This window comes from Balaenoptera musculus, chromosome 17 (assembly GCF_009873245.2).
Source record: "Balaenoptera musculus isolate JJ_BM4_2016_0621 chromosome 17, mBalMus1.pri.v3, whole genome shotgun sequence".
Taxonomy (NCBI): domain Eukaryota; kingdom Metazoa; phylum Chordata; class Mammalia; order Artiodactyla; family Balaenopteridae; genus Balaenoptera; species Balaenoptera musculus.
In genome coordinates this window covers 8,660,665-8,679,809 of record NC_045801.1, presented here as the reverse complement: position 1 = coordinate 8,679,809, position 19,145 = coordinate 8,660,665, and the positions used below count along the sequence as shown (strand labels likewise).

Here is a 19,145-nt window from a genome sequence, read left to right as displayed (position 1 = left end):
ACTTGTTAGAAACGCCGGATCTCAGGCCCCAGCCCACACCTGCTGAAACAGACAGTCTGGGGATGGGGCCAACGTGGTGTGTGTCATCAAGCCCTCCAGGGCATTCCAGTGTCTGCCGAAGGCTGGGAACCAGGACCATAGAATGATGACCGGGAACAGGTGCTTCTAGGCAGATGGAGTCAAGCAGGAGAGACACACGACAGCTCTGGGCCGTAGAACTCAGGGAGGCTGGGTCGTGGCATGTCTGACCAAAGTGAGGAAGGCGGCGGAGGGGATGGGATGGGAGGGAACCCAAACCGGGACTTCGAGGACCAGAGTAGAGCATGACTCTGACTCGAGGCTTTTCATGGAGGCAGACAAGGCCAAGAGTCAAGGACAAGGGTGTGTCACAGTGAAAGGGCGATATTAAGAGTGAATAGTGGCCGGCATTTATTGAGTGCTTACTGTATGCCCAAAGCTTTACATACAACAACTCATCTAAGCCTCACAACCCTGAGAGAGGTACTGTCATTACCCCCATTTTACAGACAAGGAAACTGAGGACAGGGAGGTGAAGTAACTTGCTCAGGGTCACACAATCTCACCCTGGGTCGTTGACTCTTGACTGTGGGCCCCACCCATGAGCCTTGACCCCTGACCGTGCTACACCATAGCTCAGAGAGGGAGAAGGTCTGACAGCACTCCTAGTTTGGGCCACTGGAAGACAAGGATGCTGAGGCTTTGAAGATTTTGATTTGTTCAGTAAGGGAAGAGGAAGGGGAAGGGGATAATGAGCACTCAGGGTCACCTACTGGGTCTGCCTGGTTTCTCATTTAATTCTGACATCGTTCTCATGTGCCAGCGCCAAAACTGGGTATAGGAGAAGCCAGATAACTTGTCCACCCGCCCTGCTTCTAAGAGGCATGTGGAGGTTCGAGCCCAGGTCGGTCTGCCCTCCTAGTCCCGGCTCCGTCCACCTGCCATGTGGCCTGCGGTGAATAGCTGCCCTCTAGTGAGCTCTCACCCTGTGCCTGGCCCTACACTACGTCCTGTCATGCCCACAGCCATTCTCAGCGTATGTTGTGTCATCCCCAGTGTACAGATGTGGAAACTGAGGCCCAGAGAGGCTAAGTGCCCTCCCTGAGTGAGTCAGTTAAGCCATGGTGGTGGGTGTTTCACTTGTTCACTGTGTGTCTCTGGGTGCTCACTCTTTGGAACATGGTAGGTCTGCACTTCTTCACCGCTGGCTTTGGAAAACAACGTGAAGACGACGAGTGCTGTGTGTCACTCGTAGGCGAAGCTGTGAGAGCAGGAGTGAGGTCCCCTGCCGCAGCGTCTGTGAGGCAGGGGCTTGATGACGCCTCCCCGGCCTGGGCCTTGAGGGAGGGTGACACAGAGGAGAGAAGGCAGCCCAGCTGCAGTGAGCTTGTGGTGCCAGGTTGCTTTAAGCCCCTGAGATGTCAGGACGTCCCTTCAGCACAGCCTAGCCCGTTCGGACCACGCGGGAGTGGTGCCGGGCACTGTGGGCCCACTGTCTACCTTGCAAGTTTGACTTTTCTGTCACCAAGTGGGACCTCTATTCCTGCCTTTCGGGACTCAATGATCAAAAGGGTAAAAAAGAGCTAAAGGGCTGCCTTTGTCTTCTTTTCAGTTGCTCAAAATGATGCTTCCAGTTTTTGCCCTTCGGTGGCTTTGCCTCCCCTCACAGAGAACGGTAAGTGCATTGTCTTCTTCATTTCTCCGATGTGATGCGGCCTCATCTTTCTCCTTGCTTTTGTCCCGTAGTTTATGGCTCCCACAACCCTCTCACATTCATGAACTCAGGCTCCTCTCAGTTACACACTTGCATAGAGAGGGCAAGTACCAACACCACATGCCTTGTACAGATGAGGATACCGACTCAGAGCAATTTAAACGGCCGCCAAATAATGCCCCCGGCTGGAAGCAGAGTGGGGCGGGAGCCCGTCCTCCCGATTGTCATTCTCAGGTTTGTTGCACCCTATTGTGTAACGACTAGGCCTGCACAACCCCGGGGCCGTGTCAGGAAGAGTAGTGTTTGGGAACTGTGTGCAGAGGAGTCGGGGCTCCGAGCCATCGGTGCCCCGCGCAGCACAGTGACATCTGAGGCCGGGCACTGGCCCTGATCCCAGGAGCACCACCTGGGCTGAGGCTGCCGTCTCCTTCTGCACATGGCACCGTCGCCACCGCACACACCCCGTCTGGCAGCAGGAAGCGTGGGGCGGTGGTCGCCGTGGGACCGGGCAGGGCAGCGTGGGCTTCGCTGCATGTCCCTTTTCTGCTTCCCCTTAGTCAGGAAACGAGAGGCTCTCATCATTCCTGTCCTGTGACATGATGTCTGAGGGGCACTAGATGTCTGTCATTATGGTCCTGGCTGAAGGGACAACATGTAGCTCGTGTAGGAGAGAATCATTTGTCATCAAGGCTGGGCTGAGAGTATAAATGTCCTCAACCATGTCGTCACTTCCTTCCCTCAGTTAAAAGAGCTGACTTTGTGTGTATTTTTTTTCCTGAGCATTCTGTACAGAATATCGATGTCTAAGCACTTAAAGATTTCACATCTAAGGCATTTGATCTTCACACCAACCTCAAGGGGCAGGTCCTATTTTCCTATTTGTTAATTACAGAAAAATTCAAACAATGCTGAAATACAGAAGGAAAAATCACAGAATTATTTAGAAGTTACTCCATGTCAGTTCATACATCGGTTTATTTCCTAATCTTAGACTTTTCTGTATGGAAAAGTAGTTGTAATCTTGCTACAATATTACGTGTTTTGTTTTTACCTAATATTGCATCATGTGTATATTTCCAAACAGTTATATATGTCTAAACCATTCATGTATGCATATGTATATTCATTCATTCATTCATTCATTCATTCATCTATGTTCTTACCCTTAAAATGCTCCCAATCTGGTGATGAAGAAACAAAGACAGTACAGTGATCAGACACGGTTGTCACATTATCCTAGTAGGTCGACGCACTGTCGTTCACTAAGTCATTCCTCTATTTCTGGGCATTTGATTGTTTTTGACTCTTCACTATTACGAAAATACCACAAGAATACCTTGGTACATAAAGCTCTTTCCAATGTTGAGATTATTTCCTGGGGGCACACTCTCCAAAGCAGAATTACTGGGTTTGAAAACTCTAGATTTTTTGACTCTAGATCTATATTGCCAAATTAGTCCCAAACAGTTGTTTGTAGTTGCAGACTTACTTACTAGCAGTGAATCAAAGCGGTTTTTTTTTTGTTTTTGTTTTTTTAATAAGTTTATTTAATTAATTTATTTATTTTTGGCTGTGTTGGGTCTTCATTGCTGCACGCGGGCTTTCTCCAGTGGCAACAAGCGGGGGCTACTCTTCATTGTGGTGCGTGGGCTTCTCATTGCGGTGGCTTCTCTTGTTGCAGAACACAGACTCTAGGTGCTTGGGCTTCTGTAGTTGTGGCTCGCGGGCTTTAGAGCGCAGGCTCAGTAGTTGTGACACACGGGCTTAGTTGCTCCGCATGTGGGATCTTCCCAGACCAGGGCTCGATCCCGTGTCCCCTGTATTAGCAGGCGGATTCTTAACCACTGCGCCGCCAGGGAAGTCCCTCAAAGTGGTTTTTTTTCCATCATGTGCTTAGAATCCTTAAGTATTATCACTAAAAATATGATTTATTAAATTTACGGTTAAAGAAGACTTCCATACGTAATGTCAAATGCATATATTAGATAGGAATCGATCAACACATAAACCTCTTCAGGTGATTTTACAACGCTTCCAGTCTGTTTTTGCCAAAATTTGTATTACTGAGCCTTGAGTTACTAACAAAAGAAAGAAAAGGTGTAGAATTCCACATCTCCCTTCACACACACACAAAGTCTATGGAGCTGAGTAGATGTTTTGAAGGCGGAATGAGATGTCACGGTATTTTCAAATGTGCCTTTGACGAGTGTGATTGGAAAGCAGGAGAGATGGGGGGCCGACATTCCATGTGTGCTTAGAGCTTCCAAGTTGGAATGAAGAGTTTGAGCATGTGCCTTTGATGTGAGTCAGAGGGAGGACATCATTCTGCCTTCAGGGTATTGGTATGTCTGTGTGATTGTGACATGGATTGTGTGCGTGTGCACGTGTGTGTGTGTGCTCACACTTGCATGTATATACCAAGCATACGTAAAACCCTCATCTTTATGCACTTTTTATTCGGGGAGAAAAGGAAATATTTATTAAAAACCAAGCATTTCATAAATCATTTAATGCTCAGAAGAAAGTTAGATGGTAACAAGGTCTATTTTTCAAATAAGGAGACTGAAGTTCTGTTAGGTTAAATGATCAAGCTGGGATTGGAACCCACATGTGCCTGCCTGGCCCCCCTCAAAGTTAGATGAAAATATTTGGTTTGAGCTTCTGGAAAGGGTGACAGAGATGGACTTCCCAGCCCCAGACTTGTCGGGAGACCTAAAGTCTTGGCCTTGTTTCTTTTATGAGATTGTGTGTATAAGCTGCCCATTCAAAGCCTCTTTGAAAAGGGGATTCTGACGAGCTGATTGGTCGATGGGGATGGTGAAGCTGAAGGTGACTTGTGAAGTCTCAGGGGCCTGTCTTGGGTACATACACTCTAAACGCTTGGTTTATGTTGCTCCAGAGAAGACTTCAAACACATTAATGGGGGGTTCGAAGACAGCAGGAGTTTGTCAAATGGGTGTTTCAGAAAGTCTTTCCAAAGAGAGTGCACGTGCAAAGGCCCAGGGCCACAATACAGCCTGAGGCATTCAGACATTGGAAACGGTTCAGGGTGTGGGCCTAGGGCTGTCAGCGGGAGAGGCGGAAGGTGATCAGTAGAGAAATGCTGTAGCTTGAACGTGGAGCCGGTGTGGGACTTCGTACTGGGTTTGGAACTAGACCTTGGCAAGATCTCCTGGGAGCGCTAGGGTGGGCACGAACAGAGAAGCGTGTTATGGCAAAACAGATCCTCTTTCACTTCAATTTACTTCAATTCGGTGAATATCTATTTTGGAAAATGGATTCTGAATTGTCACTTACGTTCCAGGAAAGGTGTTGTGCTGGGTTGGAGGTCCTGATTGCAAAGAGAGGATCCCACCTACTAATCAGGAGAAAGGCACAGGAAGAAGGAATTTAAGGAGATAAGCCACTTACCAAAGTGAAGCCACTTGCAGTGGCAGTGGGAGCCGGGGAAGGCTCCCCCAGAATTCACCGCGTGGATTTCTATATTCCTAGTTAGTGGAAGCACCCAGGCACATCATGGCCAGTCTGTGCCTTAAAGGCCAGCGTGCAATTGTCAGATGGCCAGCAGGGGGCAGGGGGCATCCTGGGCAGAGGGCGGTGCATGGACAGAATCCCGGGGCCTGCATTAGCACAGCACATGCAGGGAGATACAGGTAGCTCAGGACTGCAGGGCCAGGAGGGAGGCTGGACAGGGGACTGGGGCCAAACATTCGAGTGCCTTGGGTACCACAAATCCTTGAAGGGTTTTAAGCAGTTCCATATGAGCTTTAAAATGACTCAAACGCTCTCCCTTTGGGCTGTGTGGGAGATGCACTGGTGCCTGACAAGCTAGGCTTTGAGAGAACGAGGACAGTTGCGTCATCTGTGTATAGAGTGCCGTTTTACGCTCTTTAGGGAAATATTGTGTGCTTTTTTAAACGGGCAAAACAGTAAAGATGCTATTTCTTCATAAGAGAAAATGTCCATTGCTTCTTAAAAGACCCACGGCAACCAGTCCAGAGCAATGCTCGGGGTTAGCATGAGATGTCTTTTCAGATGTTGGACCCTGTCTGTAGGATGACCACTATCTGCCCCCTCCTGCAGGCCAAATTGGGGGGGGGGGGTCTTCCAAGGGCTAATTCCCAGGAGAATTGACGTTTTGCTTGTCATCCACTATTTCAGAAGCTCTTATCTTAGAGGTGCCATTGAAGCAAATTTAGATTATTTAGAGTATTTAGATTACAAGCGAGGGGAAAACACAGATGTGAGTCTTTAAAAAATTGTACCTGTACTCTAAGTTCATTTCACCTGAGGAACTTCAAAATACCCTTAAAAAAATGCCCCAACCCTTGACTGGGATCACAGGTTGCTACCAGCAGATCGAGGCTGTGGGTGAGGCTGCAGTTGAGAGGGTGTGAGGCATGGCTGAGAGGGATGCCTGGTGAAAGTTTGCCCTGCTCAGCTGCACCAGCCTGGAGCTCACTGACAGCAGCAAAGCTGTCACTGGGTATATGGAGATAGAAGTGGCCACACCAGCAGTCTTTTCTGGGACATGCGATTTGTAGTCAACCACTTTTGTCTGCTTTGCCTCTGGCTTTTCACAACTGTGCCAAAGGGTTGATAGAATTCAGTTGATCTTTTCTGCAAATGTTTTCCACTAAGCTGGAGGCAGAGTCGTGTGATCCTAAAAAATGCCAGCCCTGGCAGGAGTGGGTGCATCATCTAATTGAGGGAAACGTCAGGGCATTCTGGTGTGGAGATGGGCTTTGAGGTCTGTCTGCCCAGCTTCCAATCCTGTTCCATCACTTGACACATGGGTACTCTGGGGCCAAATTCCTCAGCCCCCTGATGCCTTTGTTGGCCTCTGTAAAATGAGGATGATGGTGAAAAGTAAGAAATATCAACCTAGTAGGCTTGTGTTGTGGAATAAAGTACAAGGCTCGGCACAGAACCTGATAAGAGTGGGTGTTCAAGAAATGTCAGTAATAGTGCCCAAGTCCAAACCCATCTTTTTATAGAGGAGGAAACTGAGGCAGAGAGAGAGAGAAAGTGACTCTCCCAAGTCACAGCCAGTTAAGGGCAGAGCTATAAAATCATGAATTTGTATATTCCTAGGTATTGAGTGACTAAATATGTCAATCACTGTGCTAAATGCTTTCCATATTTTAATCCCCACAACTGCCCTAGGCAGTGTGTACCATTATGTCCATTTTACAGATTTGGAAACTGAGGGTCAGAAAGGCCCAAGGTCACATAACTAATGAATGGTAGAGCTGGGGTTCAAACCCAATCTGAATCCAAATCCAGAGTCTCCCCACTAAAGATGCTGACTGTTGCTGGTTGGGTTCCTCAGGAATCAGACTCTGAGTTCAGTATGCAGGTCATTTTTTAAGGGAATGGAATCAAAAGGGGTGGGAGAGGGAAAGAGAAGGGCAGAGGGAGAACTTGAGCTTCAATGCAACCTTAGAGGAGGCCTCAGCTGACCTCTAGGGATGCTGGGACGATCTTCAAAATTGTTATGCCCTCACGTTGGTCACTCACTGGTATGAGCTGCCCTTCTGGGGGTCACTCTCCCTGCAGGGGCTGTCGGTGGGGTCTATCTGCCAGCAGCTCTCCTAGCGGCTGGGGAAGAGCCCTTCATTCCTGAAGGGGGATCTGGAGGACATCATAGCCTGCAGCCTAGGGGTGTTATACTTTAATAATCTCATCTGGGGCACATTTGAGGGTGGAACGGGTGCTGTTAAAACTGTGCAGGCTGCCCTGCACCAACCTTGGGGCACTGTCACCTGCCTGCTGTAGCCACGAGTCTGGTGGTGCATTAACCCACACAAGCTAATTCTTAATCCCTTTGGTCCTTGGGCTGAAAGGGCCACGTGAGCAGGCACTGACTCCAAAATTGCCTAATGTTTGTATAAAACTTAAATCTCCTTTCCAAATATGCACAGAGCTGATGTGTGCACGTGCACACAGACACAGACAGACAGACACACACACACACACAAACACACACTCTCTCTCTGGACCTCACGGTGTACCCTCTGTCCCTACTTCACGGGAAGTGCTGTCCAGGGGAAGATCCCGTATCCCAGGGCCCATCGAGGTGAGGCTGGCAGGCATGCACTCTTTCCTACCTTCAGTCCGTCGAGAGTGCTGGGTCTAGTTAGTAGCTGCGTGCCCAGACTAACGCGTGCAGCCAGGATGCACATCTGCCATGGCCCCGAGCCACTGGGTAGCTGTAACTGGCAGGGCTGAGTGTGCTCTGGGCACAGCCTTGCATGTGGCAGCTCCCCTGGGCCACTTCTCTGCTTCTCTGAGACCCAGGGGCTGAGATGGAAGAACAGCTGGCAAACTGGGATCACAGCCATGGCAGACTGAAGGAAAGTGGGACACGTGGGGAAACTGGGCCCCAGCTTGGAAGGCTTCACTTCTCTCCACGAAGCAGGAGGGAGCCTCCGGCCAGCTGGTGAGGTGCTGGATTTGGGACACAGTTATAGTTTCTTCTGCCTCGGCTGCCATTCCCCTGTTCATTCGCTTATTCATTCAACAGGTGTTTAGTGAGCACTTACTCTGTGCCGGGCACTAGGTGCTGGGGCTACAGCAGTGAACAGAGCCGCAGAAAGCCCTGCCCCATGGAGCCTTCAAGCTAGTACATCTTCAGGGCTGGCTCCTCCTCTGCTCTGAGCTAACATCACTGCCTCAAGGAGACCCCCGACCACCCCCATCAAAGCAGCCTCTTCAGCACTCTCTACCCCTTCACCTTGCTTTATTGTCTTCTTCTCTTTTTGCTGTGAAATCTTCTCACTTGTTTACTTCTTGAGCATTTGTTTGCCCTCCTCTAAAAAGGAAGCCACAGAGGCCAGGGACTTTATCTGGCTTGTTCACTGCTATTTTAGCTCTTAGAAGAATGACTGGTACCTAGTCAGTTCTCAAGAAATAGTTACCAAATGAATGAATATATTTTTGTTGCTTGCTTGCTAGATTTCGTGCTCCAAAGGGCAGTTATTTTGTAATTCATGGTTTGATCCTAAACACTTAGCAAAGTGTCTAGTAGACTCTCAATCTTATTTTATTTATAATTGTTTGGTTTTTTTAAAAAAGAAAAAAAAATATAAATGTTCACTTTGCTCTAGGTTAATATTTAAAACCAACAGTGATTCAATTAATGCTTGTTGAAAGAATGAATAAATGAATGAATGGTAACCACATGAGTGGATTGGAACACACATGGGATACAGGAATCCTATCTTTGCCACTCCTTAGGTATGGGAACTTGACTAATTTAAAAGATATTTGTGAATCTCAGTTGTCGCACCTATAAAATGGAGACGATGATGTTTTCAAAGAGGCTATTATTAAGCTGGAAAGATATATTACATGTAAACTTGCTGCACCCAATGTCTGGTGAAGGCTGACCGTGTTGGAATAGCTAGATTAGGTCAAGCACTGCCAGTTCTAAGGGATCCTTTTCAAGGGTCATCTTTGTGAATGCTGCCCCTGCAATTGTACAGTATACAACCTGTGCATATGTACATAGTGGGCCTGGGAGGCATTTGATCAGTGTTTGCTGAATAGTTGTGTCTTAAACCTTTGTTAGATCTTTGAGGCTGGAGAAAACAGAGGATTTACCTTGATAACTCCCTCCCCAGACAACACCAGTTTTGTACCTGGTCCATCAAGGGTTTATTTGCTCGACTGAGTTGAAGGAAGTAGAACCAAGAACAAAATATGCCAACCTAGGACCTACCTTCTTTTAAATATAATATTTTCTCCAAGAGTGCTCACATTTTAACAAGTGGGTAAACCAGAAAGATTTCATTTTTAAGAGTGAAAATTCAGACCATTTGCTAAGCATTTGGGGGAAAATATTTTAGACAAGTTACCCTTCCTAGGAGCCCTGTAATCATTCTGAGTAGCTGACTGTGGATTAGACCATTCCTGAATGCAATCCATCAACAGTGGTAGATTTCCTTTAGTTTTATAGATTATAATAATTTTAGCTGTTGATTTAAAAAGGTAATACTATGTTACCAGTGGCTACACAGTTTTTTGTTTTTTTTTAAAATTAATTAATTAATTAATTTATTTTTGGCTGTGTTGGGTCTTCGTTTCCGTGCGAGGGCTTTCTCCAGTTGCGGAGAGCGGGGGCCACTCTTCATCGCGGTGCGCGGGCCTCTCACTATCGCGGCCTCTCCTGTTGCGGAGCACAGGCTCCAGACGCGCAGGCTCAGTAATTGTGGCTCACGGGCTTAGTCGCTCCGTGGCATGTGGGATCCTCCCAGACCAGGGCTCAAACCCGTGTCCCCTGCATTGGCAGGCAGACTCTCAACCACTGCGCCACCAGGGAAGCCCCACAGTTTTTTTTAATTAAAAAAAATTTTTTTTAATGATCCTTTGGTCATTCTTCATTGATTCCCCCCCCCCCCCACTGTTGAGTCTGTGCTGAATTCTCTGGCCTCCTTGGTGGAACTGAATTCAATTTACCAAGGAAGCAATCACCTTCCCTCCCCCATGAGTAAAGTCCAGGAGGGCAGAGGAGCCTAGCACGGGAGAGACCGAGGGAGGGGCTTCAGTAGAGACAGAGCATCTGGCGTCATGGGAGGGGCAGTGGGGGATGAGGTGAGAGGCGATGGGTTCAGAGGATGGAGGAAGAAGTCGTGGTTTGTCCCGCTGGGATGGAGCGAGGTGGAGAGGATGAGCTCCCCGTCAGTGGGGTATTCAAGCATGTTGGAGATTCCCTCACTGTGTGGGGGGTGGTTTACATGCCCTCTAAGTTTCTCTTTGCGTTTTCTATTTTGGTCATTCTAACGACTGGCTCCGTTATGCTTTAAGGTGTGGTTTTTTTTTTTTCTTCCGTTTTTGTGATAACTTACCCACAGGCAAGCAGAAGGTTCTTGGCAGATGTTTTGAGAAGCAGAAGCAATGAAGCAGAGGGACCTTGGCGCTGGGCGAATCTGGGTTTCAATTCCAGTTCTATTCCTACTCTGTGTAACGGGGGGCCAGTCACTTCACTGCTCTGAGCCTTGGGTTCCTTGAGGCAGAGTTTTCATAATATCACCTACATCCGCAAGTTGCTGTGAGATCTGGATGAAGTTGTGTAGGGCAGGTGCTTAGCATAGTGCCTAGCGTGCTAGCGGGTGCATGCTGAGTGGCGACAGCAGCAGGGGTCCTACCCTCACACTGACTGGAGAGGCAGAGGGCGGGAGTGCAGTCTTGGGAGTTTGCCCGCCCGGGTTCAAACCAGCTGTCAGACCTTGTGCAAGTTACCTACAGTCCACTCAGAGGTCAGGAGGGCCTCCGTCCCATGCTCTTGTTCAGTGTCTCTAGGGAAGCCTCCGCATCATTGGAATTACTTTACTCAGCTCACGTTGGTTCTCATATGCATCTGTGCCTCCAGATTTCTGCAGTTTTCCCCAGCTCCCTGGGATCACTCACAATGAGCCCAAGAAAGAGGAATTCGGATGCTCTCAGTAACCCATTTATCATGCCACCTCCCAGGTAGCCTTTGCATGTGGGTGGAATTTGGGGTGTTCCACTTGATAGGAGTCAAACTTCCTAGAGAGAAATCAGATTCAATCTGAGCCTTTGAATTTCCACTAGGAATTTTGCTTGCAATGCATTTAGTGATTTGTCATGAGGACATGGACAGAGTATAGCTCCAAGTCTGGTTTCATGTGTATGCTTTTTTCTTAGACATTTATCTAGAAGTGTCTTTGAAGTTAGCCGTGTAAAAGATGATTACTCACCAACCACAAGCTCATAATCTCAACAGATGCTGGACCATTTCAGATGTCTTTGAAAACCACTGCCTGAGATGTACATGTCACTAAAGGGAACCAATTTATGAGTCTGGAGTTGAGTCATGGGGAGAAAGGGGCAGCTGTGGTGGGGTGGGGGTTGGGAGGGGGCAGTATGGGTCAAGTTCTTGGCTTGCCAATCATGAGCTGTGACTTTAGCCAAGTTATTCCCCACCTCTGATCTCTAGTTTAGTCCCTTGCAAAATAGTAATAGTGATACAATTAATGCACAGGTTGATGTCATTATTAAATATCACAGTGTAAATGAAGATGTTTCACAAACTAGAATGCATCACATAAACGTGAGATATTATGAAATCAAATGCCCATTCCTTGCTTCCTATGTGATTAATTGATCAGCTAATTGATTTATTCAATAATTATTTACTGAGGTCTTGTGGTATGAGAATAATTATAGCATTTATCTTTATAGAGATGTAAAAAGAATGAGTATCCCATTTCTCCTTTATTAATTAAAGAGCTGTGTTCATTCACTCATTCATTGCATATTTATGGATTGGGCAGCTCATGCGAAATTGTGATGATGTTATTCCTGTTTAACATGTAGATCCCTTAATAAATGCTAGCTACAGCTATATTACTATTTCTATTGTTAATATTTTTATATGCTATCATGATAGGTCTTGGAGAATTAATGAAAACTAAGGCAGAGTCTTTGATCTCAAGATGCTCATAATTTTAACAGAGAAAAGAACATAAGTAAGTTTCGATGCAGCATATTAGTGGAACACTAGACATATTTAGAAGATACTTAGAGCAGAAGAAAAACTACCGGGGCGTGGTGGAGGAAGGAGTCTTTCAGAGGGGTTTCCAAGGGAAGTGACGTCTGAGTTGGGTTTTGAAGGATGATACAAGCTCCTCATATGCATAAACTGACTTCACTTTGTAAGTGTAAACAAGGGGAATAGTGAACAAAGTCAGACAACACAGAGTGTGTTGCTAGACTGCCAGATGTTAGTTTGGGGTGGTAGGAAGTGGACAGACGAGAGAAGTGTCTGGAGAGGCAGGCGAGGGAGGCAGCAGACAGAACGTGAGGAAGCTTGAGGGCCATGCGTTTTGCTAGCAAATCGGATAAATGCATTTAGCCCATCCACTTACAATGGTAGAATCTGAAATTTCGAGTTGAAACTAATATTCATTTTGACTTTCCTTCTATAATGACCTTTCTAGAAGGATGTTCAGTCTACTGAAACACCAGTTGAGGATGACGTTGAACGTTTCAGGTCAGGTAGTCCCGTGGGTGGAGTGCCAGTTCTCAAGATAGAGAATATAAGGAGGGGACCAGTTAAAGAGTGTGGGTGAGGATGGAAGTAAGATGTAAGTGTTCAGCTTTCAACATGCTGAGTTTGGGATGCTTCAGGGACATCTGCTTGGAGGTGTCTAGCGAGCACTGAATATCTCAGCGTGAGGCTTGGGCGAAGGTCTGGCCTGGAGATACATTAGATCATCACTGGCATGTCGGTAGTATTTTAAGTCATGGGGCTCATGAGATCACCCACGGAGAGTGTGTAGGATGCAAATAGTGAAGGTCAGGGACAGATCTCTGAGGAATTGCAGTTTTTAAGGGAAGAGCAGAAGAGAAGCCAGAAGAGCAGCTAGAAAGCTAGAAGGAGCAGGTGGTGTCATGGAAACCAGGGGTGGGGCAAGTGGTCAGTAACTTCAGGGAAGGTGGGGACTGAGAACATTCACTGGGTTAGTCATGAAGAGCCCTTCGCAAATTTCACAAGGCGATGAGGGAAGAAACTACTTAGTAGTGATTTGAGAAAATGGAAACTACAAACTTTCCAAAAAATCTTGGCTCTGAAGAAAAAGAGATTGACAGCTAAAAAAAAGAACTGTAGAACACTTGTTGGTAGCTATCAGTGTTTAGGTCATGGCTCACCCATGATATTGTATTGAAGACAGCATACTCCCCCATACGTACCAGATTTTGCATGTATTTTCAGGGAAACGGACCCCCTTAAACCCAGACCCTAAGTTAAGAAACCTTAGGCTAGAGTAAAGGGTTGTTTTAACAATGGAGAAATGTGTGTACGTTTTTATGCAAAGAGTGAAGTGTCAGTGTCCAGGGGTAGACTGGGCATATAGGAGGGATGGGAGTGGGCCAGGATGGGGGGATAGTTGGTAGATGGATGTCCCTGAGGGGGTGAGGTCAAGCTCTCAAGCACCGATGGGGGAATTGGCCTCAAACAGCCACCTTTTCTCTGTTCAGGAGAAACAAAGAGGGAAAGATGGGACGGTTCATAGAGAGTAGATGGGGGGTGGGGAGTTGAAGCTGATGCTGATAACGGTCCCTCTTTCTCTGGGCGGCAAGAAGTCAGGCACCTGCTGAGAGTGCAGGGGTCATGGTGACACCTAGGCCTGGGGAGAACGGAAGAGAGAGAGGACTACATTGTCAGACTGCGCTGAGACTTCAGTGGAGGCTGAAGAGCCAAAAGTTGTAAAGGCGCCAGTCTGTTTGTCTGTGGATATTTCTTTAGCCGTGCTCAGGCCAAGACAAGTTGCAGAGGCAGCAGGCCTATCGGATTAACCCGACGGGGAGGAAAGGGGGCTGAGGGCAGTGGCAGAAGGGAAGTTGAAATGATGGACCAACCAATCGGAGGCCTTGGTTTATGAGCCAGTGAAGATGGATAACATGGCGGGGGAGGGTGGGGTAAGAGAGTAGAAATCACAGTGAAATTAAAGAGCTGGTTTTAATGGAATAAAGTATAAAAATGCTAGAAGGAAGGAGGATTGTGGGATGTAACAGCAAGCGTCCCTTAGACAAGTAGGATTTACAGGGTGACGGAGCTCAGTGCCGTGCCAGGGTTTGGGATGCGATTGTGGAGGTACTTGGCTGGAGTGAATGCAAATACAGTTTTCTGGGATTAAAGAGGCCAGGAAACTGAGACCAGACTGTGAAATGAGCCATCTACTTTCCCCATAGATGACAAAGTCCCCCAAGATTTTAGCAGGATTTGAGGTGAAGATGAAAATTACCAGCTGGCTGGCAAAGAATCAGAAGAATGTGGGAGAATGACCAGGCATCCCTAGTTGAGGATGAGGAGAAGTGCTAGAAGGTTTCATAGCTAGAAGATTGTGACTCAAAATGAGGGTAGGGGACATCATGGTAAGAACCCTTGTTTCCAGGACACAGTGGATAGGGAAGGATGAGAAAGGTTCGGGGATTCGCTGTGACAGCAGGGGATGATTTCCGAGAGCTGGCAGCTGCAGGAGGCTGGGTCAGGGGTCGGGTGAGACCACCTCCACGTAGAGGAGACAGGCAGGGCTTGGATTCTATCCTCGGACTGGAGGGCACCTCATGTTTGCCAACTTTTCATTCTACCAAATAAGAACCTTTTTAAAAAAACAAAACAAACGAATCATTTTGTAAAAGCACATTAACATGCCAGGTTAGGAAGGAGAACTATCAACATGTCATAAAATTACAATATTTTACCTTCCAGATGGCATTTCCCAGATGACTGCTCATTCCTGGAAAAAGTACAAAAACTCCCTGTCAAGTTTCCTATTGGATTTTTGATTCCCAGAATGTAGACCCTCCATCCGGCATGGTACATAGTGACTGAACCCCTGTCCCTTCTGTCTCTGCCTTCGGGCCCGGGGGGTCGCAAACCACAGCCTGCAGTCTGTTTCTGTGCAAGGCTTGTAAGCTTAGAATGTGATATATATATATAGATAACCTGCAGCAGAGAATGAATGTGGCCAACAATGCTTAAAATATTGATATTTACTATTTGGCTTCTAACAGAAAAGTCTTGCTGACCCCTGTCCTCGCCTGAAGATGTGCTGTCTTCTCCATCCTTCCTCCCGAGTCCCTGAATCATCAGAGTGGGTCTCTTCTGGTTCTCCTGGGCCCTATAACCAGACCTAACCCCCACTGTGCAACACTCTTGACCAGGAAAGTGAGGGGGTGGCAGCATTCCTATCAGTACTATTAATGTGTTTTGGTTGAAAATGCCCTGTTTTACAAGTAACAGTGTATACGCCCTTGTGCCTTCAGCAACACGGCAGAGCTAGAAGCTCTGGTTTTGGAGGTCAACACACAGGGGGTAAATCTTTAATAAATGTTACTGAGTGCTTGTTCTGCTCCAAGCAGTCTGTAGGTATCTATCCATTCAGCCCTCACCCTCACCGTGTGTCCAAGGCCCACTGACTTTTTATGCCACCACACACACTGGGGACGATGACATGGTGGTGGGAAAACCAGATGGGAGGACCGGCACAGCTGCTTCCACCCCCTCCCTCAGGGAGGCTAGAAGGATCAATAGCAAGCTGTAACCCTTAGCATATGGGAGACCCTCTCTGTGACTCCGGTGACATCAGGTGACACGACTATTGCAGTTTACAGAGTACAATTTACCCCATGTCGGAGCTGGCAGTGGGCCAGAGCTGGCATTTGGGCAGGCAGGGTGCTCTCAGAGCGGTCCCTCCTTAAAACGTGCACACAGTGGTGGCCAGAACAGCCATCCGCATGGCTGTGTGTGGATTAAATGAAACGACACACATAGCACATCGCAGTGCATCTGGCAAATAGGAAATGGTTGGTAAACATTAGCCATGGTAATATGTGTTATTTGACATGATAAGAATTATCATTACAGTCAGCATTTCTATGCAACACAGGGGTACAGCAGGCTCTCTGTGAGTCAAGGAATGGATGTTTTTCCTGGATAGTCACTCACTGTATTAGTTCGGGCTGTGTAACAAAATACCACAATCTGGGGGCTTAAACAACAGAAATTTATTCTCTCCCAATTCTGGAGGCTGGTGGTCCAAGATCAAGGTACTGGCAGGGTGGGTCCTTCTGAGGGCTGTGAGTGAAGGATCTGTTCTGGAACCCTCTCCTTGGCTTGTAGATGGCAGTTTTCTCCCTGTGTCTGCATGTCATCTTCCTTTAATGTCCGTTTCTATGTCTAAATTTTCCCTTTTTATGAGGACACCAGGGACCATTCTAATGACCTCATTTTAACTCGATTACCTCTGTAAAGGCCCTATGTCCAAATAAGATCACATTCGGAGGTGCTAGGGGTTAGGATGAATTTGAAGTGTGAATCTTGGGATTGAGGGGGCACAATTCAACCCACAGTACTCACTGCCACCCCTCTGCTAAGCTCTGGAGGTGCAAAGTTAAAGTTGAAGGCATGCTTCCTGGGGAGCTCAAAAATAGGTATTTGGAGGCTGAACAGAGGTAAATACGTCTCTGGGTATTTTTCTAATGTTATAAATGTTAAAACGGGTCCAGTAGGGTCTGCTATGTCAGGCATTTCTCTCTGAAGGTATGCTAGACCAACATGGTCTGGCTCTGGTCACATTTTCATCTCTCAAATAGTTGCAAAATAACAAGGGACATCTTTTTTCTTCTTTCTGTTATCAAAGGAACATCTAGGTTTTTTGGGGTTTTTTTTTTTTTTTTGAGTGTTAATGAGGGTAAAAACAGACCAGTGTGACGTGGTTCTCACTTGAAAGACGGTGTCTGGTGAGAAATCAGGATGTGTGAGTCTTGGTCCCATCCAATAATGACAGCACGCAAGTGTCTTCTACCAGCAAGATTTCGTGGCCGTAAAGCTGCGAAAGCAGCGTCAGCGAGTCTGTTATTCTCTGCTGACTCCAAGGTCACGGAGGCTTGCTGGTGCCTGAAATCGTTTTCCTGTTGAAAGGCTTCAAAGCGTTGATGTTTTTCCCCCGGCTAGCCTGGGCATGGAAACCACTTCCAGTATTTCCTCAAGCTTTTTCGATGTTCAGCACCTATCACTTCGATAAGCATTGAGGAGCAGAAAGGAATTCTTCTTGGTTCTGATTGCAAGAAGAACAATAAGAATCCTGGATTCTTTTCAGTGCTTTAGAGTGTCTACTTGTTATCTTCATTCCTGGTGATTCTTAAGAAAATCACATTGATCTTTTCTTTTAAAAAATGGCTCTGTGATTATTTGAATGTCGGAGAGAAGGTCAGGCATTTGTGACTGGCTTGACATTTCTGCACTTTGATCTGATTAAAAAACTTTGAAAGGCTCTTCCCCCTACCCCCCGCCCGTTTTTCAAATGAGAGGGAGGAGGGCCAGAGTGGGAACTCACCCTTGGTTACCCAGACAGCAAGAGAGACACCTGCTCCTCCTGGCTTAACACAGGTCTGTAGTTACGTGGGTGTTTGGTTTTTGTTTTGTTTTGTTTTAGCTATTTTTAACAGCTGAAATTACTCTATCTGAGCCTTGAAATCAAAATCAAACATTTCCTTCTTTAACTGATGTCTGTGTGGAAAGGAACAAAGGAAGGCAGGAAGACAGGAAGGCAAGAAAAGAGGAAGAAAGGAAGGAAGGGAGGGAGGAAGGAAAGGGAATTAAACACAGTTTTCCATATATTGGTGGAAATTTTCAAACATGTTTTAGTCTAGTGATTTTTTTTAAGCTTAGTCTACATTAAAAGGGAATAATGCTGCCTGGAAGGGAATGGAAGTACCTTGATATCGCCCCAAGCCCTGCCCGTACCCAAGGTTGCAGGCCGTGCTACCCCTCCCAGCCCCTCCCCTCGGCCCTGCCCACCCTCAGCAATGCTTAGGTGTACGGGGGAGCATAATGGCACAAGGCTGTCCCGGGTTCAAATGCTGGCTCACTACCTTTCAGCTGTGTGGCCTTGGGCAAGTCATTGGCCCTCTCTGGCCCTCATTCACTTTTCTCTTCTGTAAAATAGGGATAATGTTGTCCATCTCAGCATTGTACTGTAAGACAGAATCAGATCATCTTGAATTTGCCGGCCCACTAGATGGTAGCACACGTTGCCAGTCCGTCCCCATCACAGAGGAAAGGGCTGTGTGACATGGGTGAGTCTCTCTTCCCTTCAGGGTCACCCTTTCCCTTCTGCTAATGGACAGGCAGGGCCACGTTCTTCTGAAGACGTGTTCTCCTCCAAGGTCTTCAGACCAGTTGGCGAACTATTTCATAGGTAGGTTGTTTACAGTATGAAAGAGTCATCAAGATTCCATACCATAACACAGGTTTGTGTCAAGGACTGAGAGGGAGTGCATTTGCTGCTGGGAAGGAGGTCCCAGTCTACAGCCAGACAGATGGAAACCATGCTGGCAGGGTCTGAGACCAGGCTCTGCCCTGTGACCTTGGGAGGAGCCCTGTGACCTGGGGGAGTGCCCTGTGACCTTGAGGAGTGCCACTGTGAACTTGGGGAGTGCCACTGTGAACTTGGGGAGTGCCTCTGTGACCTTGGGGAGTGCCTCTGTGACCTTGGGAGGAGCCCTGTGACCTGGGGGAGTGCCCTGTGACCTTGAGGAGTGCCTCTGTGACCTTGAGGAGTGCCTCTGTGACCTTGGGGGGTGCCCTGTGACCTTGGGGGGTGCCCTGTGACCTTAGGGAGTGCCTCTGTGACCTTGGGGAGTGCCTCTGTGACCTTGGGGGGTGCCCTGTGACCTTGGGGGGTGCCCTGTGACCTTGGGGAGTGCCTCTGTGACCTTGGGGGGTGCCCTGTGACCTTGGGGAGTGCCTCTGTGACCTTGAGGAGTGCCTCTGTGACCTTGGGGGGTGCCCTGTGACCTTGGGGGGTGCCCTGTGACCTTGGGGAGTGCCTCTGTGACCTTGGGGGGTGCCCTGTGACCTTGGGGAGTGCCCTGTGAC

At 47.5% G+C, this 19,145-nt stretch overlaps 1 protein-coding gene across 1 annotated transcript in view; it reads left to right on the top strand.

Moving 5' to 3' along the window:
* TG (thyroglobulin) overlaps nucleotides 1-19,145 on the top strand; it is a 247,796-nt gene that overhangs the window by 103,161 nt on the left and 125,490 nt on the right. The window contains exon 35 of the mRNA XM_036831001.1: nucleotides 1,631-1,693. Within this exon, the coding sequence (XP_036686896.1) occupies nucleotides 1,631-1,693 (63 nt within the window). The remainder of the gene's footprint in view (nucleotides 1-1,630; nucleotides 1,694-19,145) is intronic.